The sequence below is a fragment of the Onychomys torridus genome, chromosome 8 (genome assembly GCF_903995425.1).
Source record: "Onychomys torridus chromosome 8, mOncTor1.1, whole genome shotgun sequence".
Classification (NCBI taxonomy): Eukaryota; Metazoa; Chordata; class Mammalia; order Rodentia; family Cricetidae; genus Onychomys; species Onychomys torridus.
The window spans coordinates 35,124,011-35,144,394 of record NC_050450.1 but is presented as its reverse complement, the minus strand read 5'-3'; the positions used below and the strand labels follow the sequence as shown (position 1 = coordinate 35,144,394).

At 42.0% G+C, this 20,384-nt stretch overlaps 1 protein-coding gene across 1 annotated transcript; it reads right to left on the bottom strand.

Annotated features, from left to right (window-relative positions):
• Positions 1 to 1,297: 1,297 nt before the first annotated feature.
• On the bottom strand, positions 1,298 to 19,213 carry LOC118588639 (hepatitis A virus cellular receptor 1 homolog). The gene is made up of 9 exons (XM_036195211.1): positions 19,165 to 19,213; positions 16,656 to 16,994; positions 12,914 to 12,974; positions 12,615 to 12,715; positions 9,661 to 9,729; positions 8,263 to 8,312; positions 6,454 to 6,565; positions 4,693 to 4,729; positions 1,298 to 1,412 (listed from the first exon to the last, which is right to left on the bottom strand). Exons 1-9 carry the CDS (start codon positions 19,211 to 19,213, stop codon positions 1,298 to 1,300), a joined length of 933 nt encoding a protein of 310 aa, XP_036051104.1.
• Between the last annotated feature and the right edge of the window lie 1,171 nt (positions 19,214 to 20,384).

The following is a 20,384-nucleotide window of genomic DNA, read 5'->3' as shown; positions in this document are numbered from 1 at the left end:
TAAATGCCATATTCTGTAGGTCTTTGAAGTGTTTGAAGATTACATCTATCTGAAATATATCTTTGCATATCTAGAAAATCTAATCAACATGACCGTAAGGTTGATTATCATAAGTGATTAATTATTAATCTGTATTTCTTAATTATACAATTTCAATGAGCTGTACACACATAATACCTGAAACAAGAGTAGAAATACACATACAGTATAACAAAATTAATATTAAATTTGTATCAATAAACTAAAATCTATAGTAATGTAAAACATTTTGAACAAGTTGTTGCTCTTTAAAAGTAAATTCAATATCTATCCTTTTATCCTATCATATCTATATCACTTTGTCTCTCTGAAATAAATTTAAATATAAATATGATCTGGAGACAATTATAAATTTAGAACTCTGAATGAAAGCAATGATAGTCCCAAACCCGGTCACTCCTGGAACAGGACTTCCCTCAGGCAGAGAGCCTGGGTCCTGCTCCCCCTCTTTCCCCTTCATTTCTGCATTGTCTCCTTCCAGCACCTAATTCAGAGTCCAGTGGGTGAGGACAGGACACTGAGCACCAAGTCAGACTGCAGTGGAAACAGCACTGATGAACTCAGTCCTTGTCCACTATTTTCTTCCCTGATATCTGCCTGGTCCATTCTCACCATGGCAACCTCTCTTGACATGGAACACCCATCCCTATCCTAAGATCAATCACATCATAATGCATCGTATTTCCAGAGCACTGAGAAAGCACAGCCAACTCTAATGGTGACGTTAGAGTTCCTTCTGTTTATCTATCAGGAAATTAAAATCTGCATGTGCCCATGACTTTTCCCCTTGGGGATGGGTAAGGAAAGTGACATTTCAAATTACAATAAAAAAGATAAAACATAATCATGAAATACTTCTAAATTCAGGATGTTGTCCCTTCCACCTCTACTCACTCACTTTTTTAAAAAAAATCTTTTCAATCCTATTCCTTTCTTAATGGTTTTAATAACGAAGGCAGGAGTCTATTTCCTATGCTACCAATGATTATGGTGACCAAAGGAAACACAACATTCTAAAAAGTTCATGTTTGGAGAACGCACTGCAGTGATTGGAGAGACTGAGGTAGTGTGAACATAAGAATTACGATGATGTTAACAGGGAGTTTGAGTACAAACAGCTGAGCATCACCCTCTCCACCACTGCTGGATGAACCGACACAAAAAAATAGCCCTGGAGCAGTAAAGGGTGTTTGCACTGTCCAATCTGATCGCTGGCTTTCCAGTCTCAGGAAGAAGCCCCACAGAGTGCCACTGGGATTCATTCTGTATGGTAAAGACTGTCTTCAATAATGTAGACATTGTCTTCAGCTCTGGACTTTGAATCTGCTGTGTTTTGAAAAGCTCCCATCTTAGAGACACGGAATGCTACCAAGCTGCAGAGGGAGAGATGTTGAAGAAAGAACAAGAGGTCATATTTCAGGTCTGAGCAGAACTTTCATTTATGATGTATGCTTAGGAATCTAGGAGCACCACTCACAAAAATAGTAACAGTGAACAGCACCACACAGGACCCTCCTATTAAGTCATAGAAAAGATTGTTTAATAGGCATCAGAGAAACTAAAAATTATTTTGTAAAAAAAAAAAAAAAAAAAGCAGCTCATATTGGAGTCCTTCAAGATACTAATATAATAAAACACAAAAGTGGGAGTCCTAGGGAGACAGATATCTAGACATCAAACCAGGGTGCCTAATCAGAAAGTACATTTGGGAAATGGGCTAGGAACCTGATAACTCATGTATTTACCTGCACTATGACACTTTAAAAAGGGTTGGGAGAGCCTGGTGACATGATTGATATCACTGGAGCCCTAAGAAAGGGAGAAGGAAAGAGCCAGCTCCACAGTGTTGTCCTCTGACCTCCACAGGTGCCGCACATTATCATGCTCCTATACATACATTTCATGTACAAAAAAAATACAAAGCTTTCTTTATTTAAAAAGAAAGTGTCTTGAAACCGGCACAGCGTCTTCATCCTCTAACATTAAGCATGTAGTAGGAAAACCTTTTAAACAACAAAGCAGTGTCTCCACACTGTAGGTGGTGGTTTGTGGCAGAGTTCCAAGACTACTGTATGACACACATTTGCAGATGCCACATTAACACAAACATCAGGCACTGGACTAAAAGGAATTTGGGGAGAGCACTGCAGGTGTTCACAGCTGGCCCAGCCCAACAGCTGTGGGAGAGGCATCACTTGCAGAGCTCATCCTGTGCCCCTGTTAGTGTTAGACATAGTAGACTGACATTTGAGCTTCTAGAATTCATGAAGGGGCAAGACAGATAAGGAAACACAGGAACTCAGGAGTGATGTTTTGACACAGTGTTGTTTTGTCATTTGTACAAAGCAGCCATTTCTACTACTGAAATGCAGAACCAACGTGAGCATCTCCAGTCGGCCCTGTGAGGAACATGCCTGTGCTCAGAATTACACAGAACAAGAGAAATCCAGCTCCACTCTGCCTGGGACAGTCACACATGTAGGGAGACAGTGGAGGGTCAGGACACTCCTGAGTCAGTGTGATAGAACTGACAGAGGAAAGTCATGAGAGAATGCCCAGAGTGTGTCATGGAGTGGTTAGTTTGGTTTTGTGGCTTTCTTGCTTGCTTTTGATTGATTGATTTATTTGTTCATTCATTCATTCATTTGGTTTTGTCAGGGTCTCACTGTGTTTCCCTGGCTATCCTGTAAAATCCTACATAAACCAGACTGGCTTGGAATTATAGAGACCCACCATCCTTTGCCTGATGAGTTGGAATTAAAGACCTTACTTACTTAGTTTTAGACAGACTATTGCTAGAAGTCTGGGCTGCAGATTAACTTACAGTACTCCTGCCTTGGCTTACTGAGTGTGGAGATAACAGGTGTGTGCCAGCTCACCCAACTCATTCCCTCTTCTTTATGTATTGTGTTTTCACAAATATTTTCTTTTATATTAAGCGATTAAAAAGTAACTTTGGGGGCCGAAGAGATGACTCAGCAGTTAAGCATGGTCCTTTTACAAACAGGAGAATTAGAGTTCAGATGCAGGCCCCCAGGTAACAGACAGAACATCTCCTGCATCCTTGTAACTCAGCACTGAGGAGACAGAGGCAGGAGGATCACTGGGGCTTTCAGACCTTTGCAAACAAACAATGTGAACTGCAGGTCCAAGGGAGACTCTGCCTCAAAGGACAAAGTGGGGGACAGAGAAGGACACTCCCTGTCCTCCTCTGGTCTCCCTGCAGGTGTACTTGAACACACTCATGTCTGTCCTCTCCATGTTCTGTCCCTGTCCCTGCCCCACCTCTGCCTATCCCTACCCCTTCTTTCTCCCTCACACGCAAAGATAAAAAAATTTTAATTAAATATTTTTAAATGCCTTACCAATATAGGAACAAAAATTATGAACTAAAATGATGCTGTGTTCTTCCAACTCTATGGTATAGTTCTTTTCCACTTCCAGAAACAGCTAGTTTGCTTTATATTATTTGACTTACCAGTTAGACCTGCAAGCATAGGCTTCTGAGGTTGAGGATAGTGTAGTGTGACCTCACATTTATAGATCTGTTTTTAATCTGTAGGATGAGGCTAATAGTAGTTCCTACCTTATAGATTTATTACTGTGAAGGGAAAGTGTGACAGACACTTAATAAGAACTATCTGTGTCAGGCACTTCTAATGACCTGACACTGGACAGGGCCCAGTCTATGGCTTTGCTCTTGGGCTTAACATAGACCCTGGTAAGCCTATGGAGGAAGTCTGAAAGGACATGGAATTAGACGGAAAGACACAGTCCTGTGGACAGACAATCTTTAGTCAATTGAAGATATTAGATGGCTGTGGACAAGGGCAGATAACACTGGAGAGAATAAAAGAGCTTCCAAGTACAGTAAACAGGACAAGTGCAGTAAAGAGCCTGCAAGACAGACACCAGTGTAGTGAGTGGAGGGGACTGGTGTGGAGTGTGGAGACACTGGCCATTCCACAGTCCTGTTACACTCCCGGCAGCCTCAGCAATGATCTTCCTCTAAATCCTCTGCTCCCTTGGGGCTTCCTGGAACAGCCCACCCCCTAACCCTGTCATCTCCACCATACTTATCAAAAGCACCTAAAAGGACCTGTCTACTAGCTTATAGGCCTTCTGATACACTTCATGAGATTTTAATAGAATAGGAACTCAGTGAGAGAAAACACTGAGGAAACAAGAGTGGATCGAATCAACTCCTTCAACATCGGCTCCAGGAAGCAAAGCTTAGACCTCAGGGACTACCTATAAGAGATGAGGACCAAGGGCCTTCTGTTCCTGTCCTACTGTAAATGCAGGAAATATGGAATGCAGAAAATATCCATGAGAAATGAGGGCAACAAGAAAGGGACTTGCTAAACTTTATTTTGGGATCCAACGTACAGAATGGGGACCAAGCAAACTGTGGAACACACTGTAATCCCAGAACAAAAGAGTCTGAGGCAGGAGAATTGTGAGTTTCAGCCTGGCCTAGCCTACAGAGCAAGTTCCAGGCCAGTCTGGACCACACAAAAAGACTTGCTTCAAATCAACCAACCAATCAATGAGTCAAATAGTAAAGAATGATTTAGTAGCAAAAGAGAGCATAGAAAGACATTCTCAAGATTTTTAGTGTAAAAAGAATGAACATAATCAATGTCAACTTACCTGAGAGACCCTGACTTCTTTTTCATTAGGATGTACCCTAAATTGGAATGAGTAGAGGAATAAATTGAAGGGAAAATTGAACATGTCATCAGAAACACTCATGATATTTTCTCCTAAATAAGGATATTGATTCTGGTTTTTTCAATTGAACTTTTCCCTCGTAACTGTGGGTAATTCCTTCCTGTACCCCACAGGAGGGATATTCTTTCCATTCATTGTTATATTCATCCACATAACCTAATTTGATAGAATGAGATTGGTAAATTATTGTTCACTGAGACAAACAAAGCGTCTGGATTCTTTTCTAATGGGCTGCTAGAGAATAAACCCATAAGCAAAGAATAAACAACTTTGGACTAAGGAAGGGAACACATTTGTGGCTGTTTACCAATTTCTATGTAATTCTCCCTTTTAGACATGATCTGATATGTGGCCCAGGATAGCCACAGACTTGTAGAATGCTGGTATTATAAACACATGGCACTGGATCCACCTTAAATAATGATTTAGGATGAACAGCTTTAAGTAATTAAGGGAAACATCTGATATCTGACAGGCATATTCTTATTCCCCACTTCCTGTGAAACAGTCAGGAATGGGCTCATGCATGGTGTTTTGTAAAGTCCATGGCTAAAGTTCTTACACAGGGAATGGACTACACAGAGAAAAACACTGTGTACGGTTTCACAGCTCATGGGAAGGGCCATGTAGGCCTGGGTGCCACCTTCACATATTCTGTTTGGCATTAGTCAGGGGGCTTCCCACCAATGTCTCATTTGCCTCTTCTACTAACTATGTTCCAGAACATTCAACAGTATCATCATGTGAAACAAGCGAGATCCCGAGGGCAGGAAAGGAGAGAACACAACAAAGTTCTTATAGTAACCTAAAAAATTCCAAGCCTATCCATAAACTCATGTCATGGTATTTAACTTATTTTATGGAAAAGATAATGTTTCCCTTTCAATGACAACAACTAAAAGACAAAGGACAGAGTTGGGAATAAGAGTACAGCCAAGCACTGCAGCCTATCCTTGTGAGCCCGGCACTTGGATGTTGGAGGCAGGAGGATCTCGAGTTGAAGGTCATTCTCATTCTCAGCTACTTTTTTTTTTTTTTTTAAGATTTATTTATTTAGGCCGGGCGGTGGTGGCACATGCCTTTAATCCCAGCACTTGGGAGGCAGAGCCAGAGCCAGGCAGATCTTTGTGAGTTTGAGGCCAGCCTGGTCTATAGAGCAAGATCCAGGAAAGGCACAAAGCTACACAGAGAAACCATGTCTCGAAAAACCAAAAATAAAAAAGATTTATTTATCCATTATTTATACAGAAGAGGGCACAAGATCTCATTACAGATGGTTGTGAGCCACCATGTGGTTGCTGGGAATTGAACTCAGGACCTCTGGAAGAGCAGTCAGTGCTCTTAACTTCTGAGTCATCTCTCCAGCCCCCTCAGCTACCTCTTAAGGTCAGTATGAGGTGGAAAACATGAGGCCAAGTTTGACAGAGTAGGAATCTTTGGAGACACAGCAGCAATGGTTCAAGATCACTGAACAGAGCACTCACCAGGTACCAGAAATCACCTGCAGAGTTTTATGGGTCCTAACACATCCCTTGAGGAGTACATGGGTTACCATGTGTGTCTTGGATCTGGGGATATGGAAACCATTTGAACTTGAAGCTCCTGTGACTTGTGCACTTGCTAAAGACCGTCAGAGGACTCTGGCTCTCCTTCCCTGGGGACAGTTGTGAAATTACTTACTGGTGACAGCCAGGGTGCACACAAGCAGCAGCAGCAGCAGAACAGCTATGGAGATGCCCACATAGAAGCCATTAGTCGCGTTCTTCTGCTGCTCCTGGGAGAGGACCGATTCCTAAGGAAAGAATAAATAAAACAACAGTAGCAATACATAAACAGCAGTAAACACAGCGGCAGCAAGTGAGAGGAACAGAAAACACGTGCTTGACCTTAACCTAGACTCTAGGTCCTAGAGCTTCGTCTCTCCTGCTCTGTGGCTAGTCTGGAATATGAGGAAGACACAAGGATCTGAGGTGGTATCGAGCAGTGGAATTCCAAGACAGTGTAAATTCAGTGCCTTTGATAATGGTGGAAACGTGTTCTATATTGCCTGTGGTGATTACATGGGTCAAAATTCTAACCTCATGCTTAATGTAGGTTCATACATCATGAATGTGATTATGTCTGGTTTAATAGTCAATAGGACATTCCCTAAATTCTATAAACCATCCTATGATATTAAAAGAGAAAAAAAGAGTAACCCATCTCTAAGTCATCTTGCTCTCAGTGTGCTCAGCTCCTGGTCTGGTCTTCCATCACAGACCCTACTTGTCATGTAAATGCAACTCAAGATTCCATGTCTTTATAAACATCTAATAACAAATGGTCCGTATGGAAAAATATACAGACTGCATAGGTTATATTAACAATTTTAGGATACACATATATTAAATATGAATATATGTAATATATAATACATATCATACACTGTTGATATGTATATATTCACAATTATATATCATTAATTAATATATTGCACATTATAGATAATTATAATTTATATGTACTAATATTTTAATATATATATATTAACAAATAAAGGAACAGAGACCATGAATTAGAAAGAAAACCAAAAGGGAGTATTTGGAAAAGGGTCGAGAAAAAAGGAAACAATACAATTATATCTAATAACTTTCTAAAAATAGTAGGAAGACTCTGCTCCTGGATGCAGCCTGATTAACACCTTGTGATCAGACAGAAATGCAGAATCTCCCCTAGTGCCCTGGTGCAGGTGACCAGGGATCACCACATACTGGAATGAGCAGGAGACAGGCTGGGCAGCAGGTGAGGCCCCACTAATGGCTTAGCACTCATCTACCAACCCTAAACAGAGCCTGTGGAATGGGTTTAACTGCAAGGAAAGGGAGGATCAGAGACCAGATCTTTGCCCCTGTACAAGCCTCGTCTCTGGAGTCACAATCCTGGCTCCTCTGCCTAGTCAGGGAGACCATGGACAAGTTAGTTAAGCTCTGTCCTCAAACAATGTGTTCAGTAGGTTCTCAGGAATTTCTAGGAAAAAAAAATCATGCAAAACTGAGAATGTTTAGGACATTAATACCTTATGTGGAGTTATGTGTGCAAAGAAAAATATCCCCAGTGGCCACTACATCGAATAGTCAGTCAGTAGAAAAACAATATTAGGGAACCATAAACAAACATCTTGAATTCAAACATCCTTTGTAAGTAACAAACTCTTAATCTATTTGTTATTATATATTTACTAATTTATTTATCTACAGTTTTTGAGACAAAGTTTCAGTATGTAGCCCAAGTTGCCTAATGGTCCAGGCTGGCCTCAAACTTCTGATATTAGTATTAATTTCCTGAGTCCTAAGAATAAGGAATATACCACTATATCTGACTACTTTTCTTTTCTTCTTTTAATGTAAATATCTGTGAATTAATCTTACAGACAAAATCTTTAAATAAAAATTGTTTCCCAGAAGATATACAAGTGAACATGGCTAATAAATTAGGGAGGAATATACTTACAGTGTAATTATTGCAAAAGTCCTCTGATGATGTCACAGTGTAATTCCAATCTGCTCAACAAGAGGGAAACATTAATTAAAATTCCAGGAATGTAGATATTTTTCTACATCTATAAATATTACCCACTAGGCCAATGATTCTTATACCATGTGTGGGTTAATACTGAATATGGCAGGAGACACACTGGACAGCCATATTTGAAGTATATTTTAAATGTATATTTTACAACAAGGAATCTATTGTTTTCTTTGTTTCTCTGTGTCTATGTATAAAACACAGAATCCTCTTTCCACCTACATCAGACATATATAAGGTTTGTAACATCCTGACAAGGAGCCCCTTCACTGCATTTTACAGAAGAAGCAGCAGACATCAGATGACTCCATATTTCTTCTTTTCTTTTCTTTTTTTTTTTTAATGTGGAGCTGAGGATCGAACCCAGGGCCTTGCGCTTGTTAGGCAAGCGCTCTTCCACTGAGCTAAATCCCCAACCCCGACTCCATATTTCTAATTTTATCAAATAATAGACATCTCTGCTACTAATGTACACAGAGTGTCACACAGTAAGGGAATTGCTACGGGTCTATGGTAGTCCCCAACTACTGCTAAAACTGGCCTGCCCAGCAGAATACGGTCGGAGGACTCACAGTCCTCCTCATTTTCATTTTAACTGTGCTTACATGTTATTCAGTGTGAGAGCTCTTCCAAGGAGCCAAAGGCAATGACTAAGTTTAGGCAACAACTACAGTCTAGGCTCTGTTTGTGACTTAGGCCCTTAAGTATGATGTTCAGATATAATGATGTAGAACCCTTTAGAGTCCTTCTCTCCCATTGCTAAATGTAAAAAATATCATTCAGAAATCTACATCACAATATTATTTGTGGAAGAAAATTATTCAGATATGTTTGCTGTAAACTACATCTTGGAGCATTGTTTCAAAACCAACAGCAGCAGGGGATGGAACACTTCTTAGCAATCTCCAAAGATCCGACTTGAGATCCACCACATCACATGTATACTCAGGTAAAGACACCTAAGTGCTCTGCATGGAGAAGTCCATACATGTGCCTCAGTGTGCCCTATTCCTTCCCTAAGCATCTCTCTTCATAATGACCTGGTGCTTAGGACCTGAGTTAAATATCTTCATCACTCCACCACGATGACTGTCCCTGACATTCTCTTCTTCTGAGAAGCCACACAGACTAGTTTGGCCTGAATGGAAGAGCTTATGGAGACAGGGACCAACTGAGGATGCTATGTGTGTAGAATGGAGCTGTGTCTCTGTCCCTGCCACCACTGACAATGTCAGATCTGTAATGTTGCAGAGGGTGCCTATTCTTCACCAGCTTCATCAAGATCTGGACCTTCCAAGGGGATAAGGGGAGAGACCTTGTTACCTGCAAGAGGATAGGATGTGGTTTCTGTCACCTCAGCTGTTGTCAGATGTGGATAAATCGTAGTGGGTTCTGGAATGAGAACAACGCAAGAACTGTTTCAGCTTTGGAGTTTGCCCCACCAAGGAAATAGAAACAAAACTCACTGCCACCTTCCCCAGTGCCTCCCCGGCCTCTAAGCAGGAATGGCTCCTTCCTACCCATTTCTGCCTCAGCTGACTCCTCTGAGAAATGTATCCAAAGATGGGCACTGTCTGAGCAAGTGATCGGTGTCCTAACATTCTGGACAGCTTTATCAGGATTCAGAACTATTTCACACTTTCCATTCTAGACTCCTGAACTCCTCTAAATCATAGGTGACATTAACACTGGAGAATAAGACACTAAGTTAAGATTCCGGATTATCAAGAATAGGGTAATTTCACCTTCTGGGACACGGACCTAGAAGTTTCTCTGTAGGCCGTATAGAAGCCACAGGTTATCCACACTTCTTTCCATTGAGATGAGCTCACTGAACAATATGGAATATTTCATCAGTGAGTTCTTCTCAAGGTAGCAGCCTCACTCTGGGGATGAATCCTACTCTGCAGCCTGCTTTGTGCTGTGGAATTCCTCTCTCTCTCTCTCTCTCTCTCTCTCTCTCTCTCTCTCTCTCTCTCTCTCTCTCTCTCTCTCTCTCTCTCTCTCTCTCTCTCTCTCTCTCTCTCTCTCTTTCTCATGGTTGGTTGATTGATTGGTTGGTTAAGTGACAGACTTAGATAAGATCTCCTGTCCTCCACCCATTCCTGTACTAACAGTGACTTCCTGTGTTTCCTGACTCCTCCTCCATTGCTCACCAAAGGCTTCCACATGGAGCACTCTAATGCAGCCTGTGTTTCTCTGTTCTTCTGGGCTCCCTGCATTGTTCTCACCCACAGCTCACTTCACCTGCAGAGCTGAGCACTTCCGCTCTGGGAGTCCTCTAAGTTCTTCCCCTTTCGGAACAAGGGAGGATCTTGGAGTAAGTTGGTTGTGGCCAAACTGGAATACCTGAACCTGGGCTTCTCATGGCCTGTCAGAGTCTTTCTGGATCCCCTACCTCACTATAACCTGATCCTTACACTTGATCAGCACCCTCCTGTTCTGCACTACTGTCCTGTTTTGTCATGGCACTCAAACATGTAAGAGGATGTGACTGTTCTTCTGAACTACTGATAGGACAACACAAATGTCAGGCGGTCACATGTTACCCGATTCACTTCTTGGTAAAGGCATCATGAGCTTAAATTCCTTCCTGAGCCTGGGCCACCTTCTCCTTTTTCTTACAACCTCATATCCTATATTCCATGAAGAGTATCTGGGACAACTGGGATGAGCACTCGAGTTGGATTTGAGGATATTTACAGTAGCCAGAGTCTTTGCCTTCTCCCTGGACAGGACAGTCAACCCTCAACTGCAATTCTTTAGGAAACTAACAATAGAAATATAAGATTATATTAAACAACTCCCAAGAGGTCATCTGGGCTCTTCTAAATCTCAGCTTCTAGTGAAGTGAAAAACCTTTCCATGTTCTTCAAACTCAGCCCATGATCCCATCCCCTGAAGCAGGCAGAAACTAAGTGTTGAAAAGTTCTGTCAATCCTGAGAGATCTCACAGTTCTCTAGTGCCCGCAGCTGCTTGGAACAAAGTGGTTGTTCTTACAAATCCTGTACTCCACAGCCTAGATGTAACCTAGAGGCCTCTGCACACTTGGTGTGTAGCCCAGTCCTTCAGGGTCCTCCTGCTTGAAAGTGCTGGGTGGCCAGTCAGAGGACAGGGAAGTAAATATAACCCATCATATTACCCTAAGAACAACAACAACAGAAAGCTGTGTGGCTTCTTCTGCTTGTCAGAATCCAGCCCTCCCTCAGGCCAAGGACAGGTTCCAGGAAGCTTTAAGAACCCCTCTCACAGCTATCTTTTCACTCCTAGATGTAGAAATTTTGAACCCAAACTTGCCTTCAGGATGACATGCTTCTCCCCATCTGTAAGGTAAGTTGCTATGTATTAATATTAACTTTACTTGTAGGCAATTTGAAGAATGAACTACATGGCCTCACTCAAAAGCATGAGCATGTTTAATCATTTCCTAAAGCCTTTGAATTCAATGTGTGTTTTTTCATCCCTACAAAGGACTTACATTATACTTTTCATCTACATGAGTAAATTGAAAGATCTTTAAAGTAAACTTTACAAGTCATCCATTGTTTCTTTAAAAAGGTGGAGTTATGATGCCTTTCCAGTGAAGGTGTGTTAACAATACAAACCCTCCAAGCATCCATGCTCATGGCAGAGGTAGACCCTAGAATCAGAAGAACCAGCTTCCAATCCAAGTGAACAGGGACAGAGTCTGAGCCACTTTCTGTATTCATAATTTCCCCCATGAACTTTCTGACTCTGTCAGGTTCTGTCACTATGAAATAGGGACAGGTCACAGCTATATAGAACACAAGTGTCTGAGAATTAAACTCTGCATCATAAAGCATGTATCATGCTGCCTGGTGCTCAGGAAATGCTAAATGTTAGCCTTCCTAAACTGGCCTCAGCTGGGTGACCCACTTTCAGAATGGAAGTAATAGTCTCTCTACCCTGACCCTAGTTCTCAGTCATTCCTCAGTTTTTCATCAGAAAGTCAGGTCCAGCTGGACCAGATTCTGACCATCCTCATCATCTATCCTAGATCAGTGATCCACCAGCGTCTGGCTAGTAGTGAATCCCTAGGGAATCTGATATATAGAGATAGATGTCCTCCAGGTTCAAGCTCTTGCAGAGCAGAAGGTGAATATAACTTATGACTGGGAAATTACAGACTTTGTGAAGCTGTTGTTGGCCCAGCGAAGAACTCTTCACCTATATTCACTTCTGACTTGGCTTAGTGTCTATATCCCACTGACTCTCATGAGAAGGACTCTGGGTCCTGAACTACATTGGGTTGTACCTGCTGTGAGAGGCTGCACTTGTGCTGGTGTTGGAGGAGTAGAGGTGGAGAGTCTGGGTGATGTTAGTACATGAGTGGGTCTTGTTGAAATAGTCATGGGTCTTCCTATAGTTCTGGGTCTTGCTGTAGATGTGGGTCTTGCTGTAGATGTGGGTCTTGCTGTAGATGTGGGTCTTGCTGTAGATGTGGGTCTTGCTGTAGATGTGGGTCTTGCTGTAGTTGTGGGTCTTGCTGTAGTTGTGGGTCTTCTTGTAGTTGTGGGCCTCTGTGTAGTTGTGGGCCTCTGTGTAGTTGTGGGCCTCCGTGTAGTTGTGGGTCTCTGTGTAGTTGTGGGTCTTGTTGGAGGACTTGTGGGAATTGCTGGATTTGGAAATCAAGATGAAACAAGGATCAGTAAACATGAAGAAACAACAACTTCTGCTATGGCAACAGTGAGAAGCTGAACCCTGAGAGGCTCCTCTCCTGAACTTCTATTCTTTGTCATTGACTAGCTGCACTGACAACATGGTGTTCAGCACAGAGCCCATGTTCATAAGGAAACACTGTATAAATGACAGGTGTTAGATCCTCAGATCTCTAAGCATCTCTGAGAGACTGAGAGGGTACAGGAGCTGGGACTGCTCTCAGTGGTGACTGACTTCACCCACAGCTTCCATGCCCAGCATGTTCAGTCAGTCCTGAGAAGACACAGCATACAACTCGCCATCTTAGCATGCAGATCCCACACAAGCTGCAACATAAATGGGATTTGCACAATTGGGTAGAGAGTGGATATTGTCTATGGTTCCTTCCAATCGAACAGAGACAAGGTCAATATCCCTTATCCAAAAATGTTTGGTTTCCTCTCAACAAGGAGAAGGCTAAGGCATGGACAAGAAGTTCCAGATCAGCCTGATTTACAAAGCAGGGCCCAGTCTCAAAATCAATAAATCAATCAATAAACAGAGAGCCGGCAAAATGGTTCAATGGGTAGAGGCACTTGATTTGCAAGCCTGGTCAGCTGACTTACATCCCTAGAACTCACACAAGGCTATAACGAGAGAGTACCAGCCTCATGAGATTGTCCTCTGTCAGATTCATCATGGTATGCAAACCCACCACATACACATCATTCACACACAGCCACACAATAATAAATGCAGTTTCAAAAATCAAATTAAACATAAAAATAAATGAATTGATGAATGAATAACAGAGTCTATAAGTTGGGAGCCAAAGAATAATGTTCTTAATTGAAAAATAGAGAGATAGATTGTTTCTATTATAGCTATTATTGATTTCTATTGTCCGTATAAACCTTTAAGTAAAAAGAGATTAGGAACAGCATCAGAAGCTAGGAAGTCCTCATGAACCTACTCTTTTAGTGAATGCAAGAAAATCAGGATATCTATCTTGAGAAGAAAAAACCTAGTGCTGGTGGAATACTCCTTTAATCCCAGCACTCTGGAGGCAGATGCTGGTGGATCTCTGTGAGTTTAAGGACAGCCTGGTCTAAGAGTAAGCTCAGGGGGCTGGAGAGATGGCTCAGAGGTTAAGAGCACTGGCTGCTCTTCAGAAGACCCAGGTTCAATTCCCAGCACCCACATGGCAGCTCACAACTGTCTGTAACTCCAGTCCAATTCCAAGGGATCCAACACCCTCATACAGGCAAACCAATGTACATGAAATAAAAATAAATCATTAAAAAAAATTTTTTTTTAAGTAAGTTCCAAGATATCCAGAGCTACATAGAGAAACCCTATCTTGAAAAACAAAAACAAAAAGAAAAGAGATGGACAGATGGAGGGAGGAATGGAGGGGGGCAGAGACAGAGACTTGGGGGGGGAGAGAAAGAGAGAGAAGGAAAAGAAGGAAGGAAGGAAGGAAGGAAGGAAGGGAGGAAGGGAGGGAGGGAGGGACGGAGGAAGGAAGGAAGGAAGGAAGGAAGGAAGGAAAGAAGGAAGGAAGGGAGAGAGAGAGAAAAAGAAAGGAAGGAAGGAAGGAAGGAAGGAAGGAAGGAAGGAAGGAAGGAAGAAAAGAAAGATGTAATGAGTCCAGATTTGGGGATTTCATGAACTTGTTACTGTTAGAACATGGGCTTGTACCTTTAGATCAAATCCCCAGCTCTCACAGTCTGACTAGGTCAAGCCCACCTCCCTGCTGCTCTCTGACACAGTAAAGAAGCTGTCTGCTCTGTCTCCTAAGAGCAGCCTCAGTTTATGGACCTAACCAAAATCTGGCTGTTTAATACTCTATGTCACTTAAGCTACGGTGAACTAAATCACATGATAGGAAACTTTCTAAATGAAAAAAAAAAAAGAAATAAAAGGAAGACGTGACTACTCCTACCCATGGTGGAAAAGATGATTTATTGTAGATATAATGGAGAAAACAGACAAAGGCATCGGGAATGATCCAGAGTGAACATGACCAGCAAACTGAACTCCCTATGTGAGGGAGGAGAAGGGAAAGCAAAGAGCCAAGAGTGGGGGCCAAGAAGTCAAGAACCCAAAAGGGCCTATCTAGCCAAAATGGCTGGTTTACATGAGGAAGAGCAGCTGAGGGAGGGGCAGCCCAGCCCAGTCCCTGGGCTGGAGAATTTAGGGAGGGGGCAGGGTGAGCCAGGTACTGGCCTTGCTGAGAGAATGGCAGCCAGTGTCTGCTTTGATATGTTAACAAGCACCTTAGTTAGCCTTCATCCTGAGACCTAGCACCTAACACCTCCACCACTAAAAGATGTAACAAGTCAGACTTTCTCCTTGCTCTGGGGACCAGCCTGAGACTCCTCAGGGTTAGGAATGCTGAGAGAATTACTCTGCAGGCTGCTCTCTGAAGAGGATCCTCTGTAGACCTGACATTCCAGTCATGGCAGCCATCTCTCTCTAGTCCTCCCTCTCTCCCTCTCACATTTCTGCTCTTAATGAAACTCCTCTCCAGGTTGTAAAGAGAAGCCCCTCCTTCCTTGAAAGCTCTTCACACCCCATCAAGGGATGAACCTCATAGATGGTCTTGTTTGTTTCTAATGGTCTCCCTCCCAGCTGGAAGTCTGATCTCAGCCTTGGGGCCTCCTCATTCTAATAAGGCTGATTGGAGGGAATTGTGTGTCAGGGTCATTTATGGACTAGCAGCTGCTGCTCATCTGTTACTACACTGCTGAGTGACAGGGAACAGGTGTTGGAGGGAACCCTCTTCTATCAGGACATTTCCAGTGTGCAGGGAACAAATTGTGTGACAAGATGTGAGACCTATTTCAAGGGCTCAAGGCAGGGCAGACAGGGAGCAGAACTCTCCACCTATGATGTGGCCTGTGCTCAGCAAGGTCAGCTGACCATTGTTGAAATCAGCTCACAGAGCAGCAGCTGGAGTGGCTTTACAATGTTGAGGATGGGGATTCAACATTCTAAGATAGACCCACAGAAAAGAGACAGTTCTTAAAGTCACATACTTCCAGCTTAAATAAAGCTTAATATAAAGCTCTCCACTGTGTTTCAGGATGGAAAATGGATGCAGTTTCATGGACCAACAGGCCTGTCCCAAGTATAGTTAGGACCTGGATCCTGACTTAGCTCATGGCCTTGAATTAAGAATGATCTTAGGACTTCATCTAAGCAAATAAAGTCGTCCTGTGCTTCAAAAGAGAATATTTAAGGCTGGGTTTAGTGGCACATGCCTGTATTCTCAACACTGGAGTTAGAGACAGGAGGATCAGGAGAGGACAGACTGAGATACAGGAGATTATGTCTTCAAAGAACTCAAAAGCAGGGGTCCGGAGAGATGGCTCAGAGGTTAAGAGCACTGACTGCTCTTCCAGAGGTCCTGAGTTCAATTCCCAGCAACCACATGGTGCCTCACAACCATCTGTAATGAGATCTGGTGCCCTCTTCTGGTCATACATGCTGTATACATAATAAATAAATAAATCATTTAAAAAAAAAAAAGAACTCAAAAGCAAGTGTTCAATCAAACATATTTCTGTTTCATTGTTCTAGGAAAGCAAGAAATTATTAGCAAACAGAAGACTCAGTTTACTTGCAAGAAGTAAACAAAGGAAAGAAAGCTTACCTGGTTTAACTTCCAACGTAAAGGTCACTGTGTGATCATTGAACCATCCAGGGATCTCCACTCGACAGCAATACAGACCACTGTCACTCTGAAGAGCATTCTCTATTGTCAAGGACACGTTTCCTCCCGAAATATGCCCCTTCAGCTGGTATCGGCTGCTCCTCTGATAGGTGACATGGTATCCATTGGTCCAGATAAGTGTGTTTCCACAATTAAAAGTTGGACATGCCCCACGGCCCCAACAAGTGGTAGTGATTCCTCGGGATATTGAGTAAGTACATGGCAGTGTGACAGGGTGACCCACCACCCCTTTCACTGATACAGAAGAACTCACAGCACCTGTAAAAATAAGGGGCAGGGAATGAATAGAAAATTACTATCCAACATTTTCCTAAAGTTTTGGTGTTGTTTTTCAGAAAAATATGGAGAGCAGGGACTTAAGAGGAACCCCAGCTGCAGACCTTCTTTATTTATTGTTTTGTTTGTTGTTTTCATTTTGAGGTTTTTGTAGGAAAGACCTGAAAAGGAACGGACAGTTTAATGTTTGCTGTTATCATTTGGTTTTCTGAGCCAGGGTCCTCACTTTGTAGCTTTGGCTGACCTGGAACTTGCTGCACAAACCAGGCTGATTTCAAACTCCCAGTGCTCCACTGACTATACCTCCCCAAACCTAAGATTAAATGTCCAGTTTTACAGCTTGGATTTGAAGACTGTAAACAGTTTTCTCTTAGCATATTCTTCCTCAGTGTGATTATTTAATGGATATATTTGTGAACAAAAGAACTTATTTTGTGGTAGAATATTCACACAGATACTTTTCATTTCTTTTTTCTTCGTCAGTGTGTGTATTTCTTTTGGACACAGGGTCTTGCAATATGCCTCATACTGGCTTAAAATGACAATCCTTCCATTTCTGCCTCCTGAGTGCTGGGTAATTAGCAAGTGCCACTAAGACCAGCTCAAATGTTTCATTATTAAACATTTAAAACTTTATTTCAGAAGCTGGGCCTGTAAGTAACGCTTGTAAACCCAGAACTCACTTGTAAATCCAGAATTCACTTGTATATCCAGAACTCACTTGTATACTCAGAATTTGGGAGCTAGAGGGAGGCAGATGAGGAATTCAAGGCCAGCTTCATCTAACTAGTGAGTTGAAGACAGGCCTAGGATTTAGAGACCTTGTCTCAAACCATCCCTCCTCCTTCCCCACAGTGCTATGACAACAAAATCACTAACTCTTCCCACCTTTCCTAATCAAAGAGCAGAGTCAGGCAAGGCTTTGGAAAAGCATTGTTGGCTTCAAGGCAGAATCTTAGTAATTTCAAAGTCAGTCTTCAGAAAGGGTTTTAGAAAACTACCAGGAGGGGCTGAGCTTTATTCTGAACTTTACAATTAGCACTTTATGAATAAATGCAAAACCAAAAACCAACCAAACAAAAAACACTAAGTAGAAGTCCCTTCTTATAAGTTGGTGATCTTCCAGAACTTGAGCAAAACCCACTAGCAAAGTAAGACCACATAGTCAGAAAATATGTAACCAATAACTTAATGATGCAGTTTAAAAACTGAAATGATTAAATATAATTCTTTTGGGGATGATGGGATAAAATTTCTAATACCAACAGCTTCCACTGTGGCCTTTAAAGAAACTCTGAGGGCTGAGGATGCCACTCACTGATACAGTGCTTGGCTAGCCCATGCTAGCCCCTGTGTTGGATCCCAGCACAGGGAACAAACAAACAAACAAACAATAGCACAAAATAATGAACTGTGAGATTCCCTAACCAATCACCTATATGCAGGATTAGGCAGTGAGTTTGGGACATGATCTAGAAAGCACGTTTGTAATTGTATAAAATGGGTATTATATTTCTTTCTGGGATACTCATTACTTGATTTTGCCAAATACCTTTTTTAGGATCACAAATAAAACTCATGCTATTTTAATTAAGTCACAGAAATATATTTCTCGCCAGTGATCTCAACTTTTAGGAGAATCTCAGACCTAGATTCAGGAGGATCAAAAATTTGAGGTAATCCTCAACTAGCTATGAAGTCGAGGGCCAGCCTGGACTAACTTAGACCATGTTATTCCTTCTTTTCCCTTTTCATGGAATACTTTGAATTACAATGTTTTTAAGATAAATAATTGAAGATGGTTTAAACAGGCAAAAATGCACAAAGAAATGGAATTAAGGCTAACTTTGACTAGCCATCTTGCGTGGAAAGCTCTGGTTCTGATTTTTTGTTAACAGTTGACTAACATATACATGCACATGCACTCACCCTTACATGTCCATCACATCACTCTTGCCTGACATGTTCTTGGGATCATGTTTATTAAGCCATGAGTTTCAAAATTCATACAGGTTAAGACAGTTCTTTGGAGCTACTATTTATCCTGATTCTCTGCTCACAACATAAGCCATAATCAAAAAGACCCAAGGATTGTCATCTCTTCTGCCAGCTCTAGCCTCCTCTGCATTCCCCAGCTCACCTACTCACTTACCTGGGAGAAGCAGTATGAGGCCTGAAATGAAGACTTGAGGATGCATCATGGTGTTGACCTGAAGGAAAATCACAAGACACTATGGTTAGCTGTGACACTCAAAACACCATATCTGAGCAGGTCTTTGTTCTGAATCAAATAAGCATCTCTGATAGGAACCCCTTCCTCTCAAAGACTGTCTTCTTTCCCCATCCTTCCTCACATTCAGCCAGCAATCTCACTTCTGGTCATGAGATAGATAAGTCAGCAAACAGAGAAAACTGAAGGCAGAGACAAGAGTGTGTTCTCTGGTAGAACTCTAAGCAGAGACCAGCCTTCTAATGCAAAGATGTACTTGCCTCCCAGTAGACACAGAATTGTTTCTGGCCAGTAGTTACAATGGTTAATCCCTGAATCTCAACCACCTTAATCACTAGCAAGATATCCTGAGCCAGAATACTGCTACACATGGTGTCTGAGACCACATCTTCCTGGGAGATGTCTAGAAAAGCACTTGGTACAGACCAAAACCTTCCATTCACAGAGCCCCTTCACACCCAGATTACCTCCTATATAAAATAGTAAGGAAGTTTACTCAGCTCTTTGGAGAATCTGCTGTGAAGGAGACAATAGGCTGTTGATGCACAGGCAGCAAATCCTCATGGAACCCTTTAGGCAGCTACTTTTAAGCCCATTTATGGTGGATGTTATGTGACTTCAGATTCCAACATCTGGATTTCAACATTTGTTTCTTAATTGGTAAACCATAAAATCATGTGTAATCCTTCCTAGTACTTCATTAACTCCACTTCTGGTCAGAAGATTCCATGAATTCCTCCCAGAGAGGAAAGTGTTCCCTGTTACCAGTATTAAAGATAGTAATGGCTTTCATGAAGCCTCCATGGCTCAGCATCTTCAGGCCTCGGACCCTGCACTATTCACAGTAACAGCACCCGTATTTAGATGAGATCAGAAATCTAGCCAAACAATTATTCTTATGGACATTTTAAACAACTTATTTCTTTATTACAAGACAACTTCAGAACATATAAAACCAACATGAGCCAGGCAGGTGTGCACATGCCTTTAATCCCAGCACTCGGGAGGCAGAGGCCAGCAGAGTCCAGGCTGGTCTATAAATTGAATTCCTGGAAAGGCACAAAGCTACACAGAAAAACCATGTCTCAAAAAACCAAAACAACAACAACAAAAAACGAACATGAGACACAACTGTCTTACTG